This window comes from Arachis hypogaea, chromosome 14 (assembly GCF_003086295.3).
Source record: "Arachis hypogaea cultivar Tifrunner chromosome 14, arahy.Tifrunner.gnm2.J5K5, whole genome shotgun sequence".
NCBI lineage: Eukaryota > Viridiplantae > Streptophyta > Magnoliopsida > Fabales > Fabaceae > Arachis > Arachis hypogaea.
In genome coordinates this window covers 123,675,827-123,680,680 of record NC_092049.1, presented here as the reverse complement: position 1 = coordinate 123,680,680, position 4,854 = coordinate 123,675,827, and the positions used below count along the sequence as shown (strand labels likewise).

The following is a 4,854-nucleotide window of genomic DNA, read 5'->3' as shown; positions in this document are numbered from 1 at the left end:
CTACGAGTGTGGTTTTCGGCTTTTCGCTTTCACTTGTCACTCTTATTCAGTTCTTCTGTAATCTGTACTTCATCTTTCAATATTCTTCAAAAAAAAAAAAAAAAAAAGAGACACGTAAAAAGGTAACCGAGTTTCTTCAATCTGCAACTCTCTGTTGAAAATTAGGGTTCAGATTAGCCACAAGTACCTACTTTTTAAAGTGCTTCTTTTTGTTTCTTTGTACTAACATGGTTGCTGCTAACACCTTTTCCCTTATATTTCATTGTTTTCTGTTTTCAAGTTTCTCATCTTCATCCTTATATCATATAATAATCATAAATTAATCTGAACTGTTTTATATAAAAAGTAATGTAATGACTAATTTTTCCTTGAGCTAAAGTAAGTAGTATCCTGTAACCATGACACAATGTTATAGAGATTTGAAAGGGGGAAAAATAATTTGCTAGAAAACTTCATCTTACCCCCATAACCTGTTTGTTAAAATTTCAGTCATACTGGTCTCTATTTTGTGATCGTTTTCACTTTCTTTTGTGTGAGAAAAGACTTGATTGATTTTCTCTCCTGTTTTTAATTGATATGATGGCTAAAGGTGTTTTTTTTTTTTGGTTAGGGAAGATGGGTTTTTGGTAGTGTTTGAAAACTGTGAAGTCAAGACAAAGAATGAAGGAGAAAGAAGGTGTGAATTTTTTGTTTAGAGAAGTACAAATGGATTGCAAGAAGAGGAGAAGGACATTGGAGAAGAATAAGGACCTTGCAACTGCTAATGAAGAAAGTTCAATTGATTCTTACAACACCCTTGCAAGACACATGGTGGAACCATCTAGTTCAAGGAGTGGTAATAGAAAAAAAGGACTGGAGCCACTCTGCGAAGATGTATACATTAGTGTGAAGAGTCCTGTACCAGAGGAAGATGACACTTTTATTTCAGAAGATTACAAGTATTGGTTGGATTATGTTTACGTTCCTGAGGAAGACGAGGAGGATGATGGTGATAGCTTATTGGTTAATGTGGCTGAGGAACCCCTGATTGGAGATGTGGCTGAGGATCCCCAATACAAATTATTTTTGGATCATGTGAAGGCTCGTGGAACATGCTATGCAATTGAGATCCCTGAGCAAAATATTTATATAGAATACCCTGATGTGGCTCTTACTGTGGCTTATGAGGCACAAAATAATATTGGTAACTATAGTGGGAAGCGCAGGGGTAGGAAACCAAAAAATTTGAGACAAATAATTGAGGATTCTCATGTTGTGTCTGCAAAGGCACAAAATAATGTTGGTGAATATAGTGGGAAGCGCAGGGGTAGGAAACCAAAAAATTTGAGACAAATAATTGAGGATTCTCATGTTGTGTCTCCGAAGGCACAAAATAATGTTGGTGACTACAGCCAGAAGCGCAGGGGTAGGAAACCAAAATATTTAGGACAAATGGTTAAGGATACTCATGATGTATCCCCAAAGGCACAAAATCATGTGGGTGAGTGCAAGGGCAGGGGTAGGGGTAGGAAACCAAAAGATTCAGGACTAGTCGTGGTTAAGGATTTTCATGCTGTGTCTCAAAAAGCACAAAATTATGTTGGTAAGCGCAGGGGTAGGAAACCAAATGGTTTGGGAAAACATGCTGTCAAGGATACCAATGGCAATGGCAATGCCAATGTTGTGGACGTTTCTAAGGCACAAAACAATGATGGTAAATATAGCGGTAAGCGCCGGGTAGGAAACCAAAAGAATTGAGAAACGATGCAATTAAGGACTCTAATGGTAGCTGCAATGGCGGGGCTTCAGAGGCAAAGAAGAATGATGGTAATGACAAGGGTACACTCAAAGGTGAGACACCACAAAAGAATGATCACATAGCAAAGGGTGATCACATTCACCCTCCATCTGGCATAGAAATAAAGGTAAAGGAGGAGATTGAAGAGGATGATGATGATTCACTCTGCAAAAGAAGGCGAACGGTTCCAAGTGTATGTATCTATAATTTTATATATGAATTTACCCTTACCCTTTACTTTGCATTTGATATTATGCCTTTATGTGTTGCTTTGCAGTTGAATTTGGAACATTATTGGCATGATGACAAAGCCAATGCAATGAAATACACAAAGTACAGAGAAAAACTCATGCAAGAGCTGGAGAAGCCTTACTGTGAGGAAGAGTATAAGAGGCTTTTTAAATATATGAAACATAAAAAGCTAGTCGAATACCATAAAGAGCATCGCAGCGGCCCTAGGACCTGTAAGAGAAATTATCTTGGGAAATCTCTTCTTAATCATCATGTTGGTAAGTTGAATTTTTAGTACCTCCTTTCGATATGCGAGTATCTTTGTATTTTTGTCCTTGAATAGTCGCCAAATGTAGCTCAAAGCTGTATACTTCAATTTGAATTAGAACTGATTCATTCACTACAATCAATTATTCTAATAGAACATGGAATCACTTAAAAGTGACAGAGAGTACTTATCTTACCAGAATGGTCCTTAAATACATGAAATGGAAATATACTTTTGTCTAGCTTCATTAGATGTTGTTTCAGAAGACTAGCAACAATGAGTCATACTTATATGCTTATCTTGCAGATCTGAACAAAAAACTAAAATCAGTTCGTGGTGATTATCCTAAACGTCTGACCCTCTTACGTGGATTTGTTTTTTGGTTGACGGTATGTATAATTTGATATTACAGCATCCTGCACAATTTAATTTTCTAGCTCTTCGTGCCCTGCTCAACTAATAATGTTGATCTGTCTGCTTATCCACCTAATAACATGTATAACCATAGCGCGAAATAAGTAGATTCTCTGGGAACAAGATAGAAGTTTTGCTACATGCTATTCATCACTTAAACACATTTAACATTAAGGAAAGTTGGAGACAATGAACAATCATGTTCTATAAAGGCTCACATGTTTTACAATTAATGGTATGGAACAAAATTTTCAAGAATTTCTTGACTAATTTGGAACAGTTTATAAATTACTTTGCAATCAATTTTTCTTTTCCAATCTATTTCTACTAATTATGTAAAATATTCATGTTATTATTAATAAATATCTGTTTTTATTTCTTTGTCCACATGATCCTATTTCTAATACTTCAGAACTATATTTCTTTATAGTCTTGCATGTATGATAGAGCTGATAAATTATGATAACTCTAAGAAGTTAAGTATTGCTGAAAACACCCTTTAAATCACCAAGTTTTCTCTAGCCCTTGCCCTTTCTATAATCTATTAATACATTTTGACATTCATATGTTGATCTTTGTTGAGTTTTTACTTGTTCAAACAAGTGCCATCACCACTAGATTATTGAATCATAGAAACTGAATCAAGAAAATTTAGCTTTCCCAAAACTTACATTGAGCCTCTATAATTATCATAATTGGTTTTAATTATTATGTTGGTTACACTCAGCATTGTGCGGATGATGAGGCGTTCAAGCCATGGATCTATCCTGAATATTGTAAGCCGGCACCTAAGGTGTAAGAAGTTTTATCTGATGTATATGGTGGCGCCTCAGAAAGAGTGAAGGTTTTAAGAGCTAGTTTGTTAACTTTATCAGTTATTTAGTTAACTTGATCTAGAAGTTTCATATAATTTAGTTAACTTGATCTAGAAGTTTCATATACATGTACTTATGTATGTATATAGAACACTAACAGTAGCTTTGGTAGAAGATGAGATTATCATTCATACTTCTAATACACTTCAAACATTCCGATTTATTGCTCTTGTGCTCTTCCTTCCATTAGGTTCATAACATTTTCATAGGATCAATGATTTTTTATTTCATAAGGATTTGTTAGTTCTGGTGAAACATATACGTTGCAATATCATATAGTATAAACAAATATTTGAGATGCACTGAATTAATTCAATTTTTTCTCAATGATTTTTTATTTCATAAGGATTTGTTAGTTCTGGTGAAACATATACCCTGAAACATATACGCTGCAATACCATATAGTATAAACAAATATTTGAGTTACCGAATCAATTCAAATATTCTCTCTCTCTCTCTCTCTCAATATAAGATTGATATTCGATATAGGTCTGATTTGATCTAAACTCTACACATATTAGAATTATTAGATTTGGTGCACCTCAAATGGTATATACAAAGATTGCTGAAATGAGAAAACTTCAAAGAAAATTATGGGATTCTAATGAAGTCAAAGAACTTCTAATCTTTCACGCAGCATTCACATAACATATTCTAATTTTCTTTCTTAAAAATAGTTAAAGGTTTGCTCGACTTTCCATATTCAAATCTTAGAATCAGCCACTTATATCTTTATGGTTATTGCTTACCCATCTTGTTAGCATTGTTTCATTGTTTTTTCCTTAATCAACTATATATTCTTATTTAAAGTTAGCTAAAAAATTTATATATTAATTATTAATTTATTATTGTTCCAACTTTTAAATGCATATTTTGAAGACATCAAAGGACTATGAATTTGTTTAGTAATTTAAATTATATATATATTCGTTTATATGAGAAAAATCATACTTCCAATTTTTAATATAATAGTATTTTATATTATTACAAAAGTATTTACTGATAGCAAATTGAACAATTACTTTAAATTCATTGTTTGAATTATTAACAATAAATTACTAAAAAATATTTTATTATAATTTAATTAAACATATTAAATTATTTAATAATTTTAATTATTAATTTTACATAAAAAAAAATATACGTGAGTCTTTACTTTTTTTTTACTAGTACCAAGAAATAAAAGATCCACAAATAAAATTTTGAAAATAAAATCTTTTTGGATTTTATCCAAAATTTAGTCTCAACTAAATAAAATATAATCTCAACTTGAATAATCTATGTTCCAA

The 4,854-nt window shown here is 32.4% G+C and overlaps 1 protein-coding gene across 2 annotated transcripts; it reads left to right on the top strand.

The window, feature by feature from the left end:
* On the top strand, positions 1-3,867 carry LOC112743939 (uncharacterized). 2 transcript variants are annotated; one of them, XM_072214816.1, is made up of 5 exons: positions 1-122; positions 616-1,970; positions 2,055-2,286; positions 2,583-2,665; positions 3,418-3,867. In XM_072214816.1, the coding sequence occupies exon 2, from the start codon at positions 661-663 to the stop codon at positions 1,735-1,737; it is 1,077 nt and encodes a 358-aa protein (XP_072070917.1). In that variant the 5' UTR covers positions 1-122; positions 616-660; the 3' UTR covers positions 1,738-1,970; positions 2,055-2,286; positions 2,583-2,665; positions 3,418-3,867. The 2 variants fall into 2 exon arrangements, with proteins under 2 accessions (XP_072070917.1, XP_072070916.1); XM_072214815.1 differs by having other exon boundaries at positions 10-122; positions 611-1,970.
* Positions 3,868-4,854: the final 987 nt, after the last annotated feature.

Excerpts from the sequence above, each read along its gene's own strand:
- LOC112743939 (XM_072214816.1), top strand. The coding sequence starts at position 661 with ATGAAGGAGAAAGAAGGTGTGAATTTTTTGTTTAGAGAAGTACAAATG.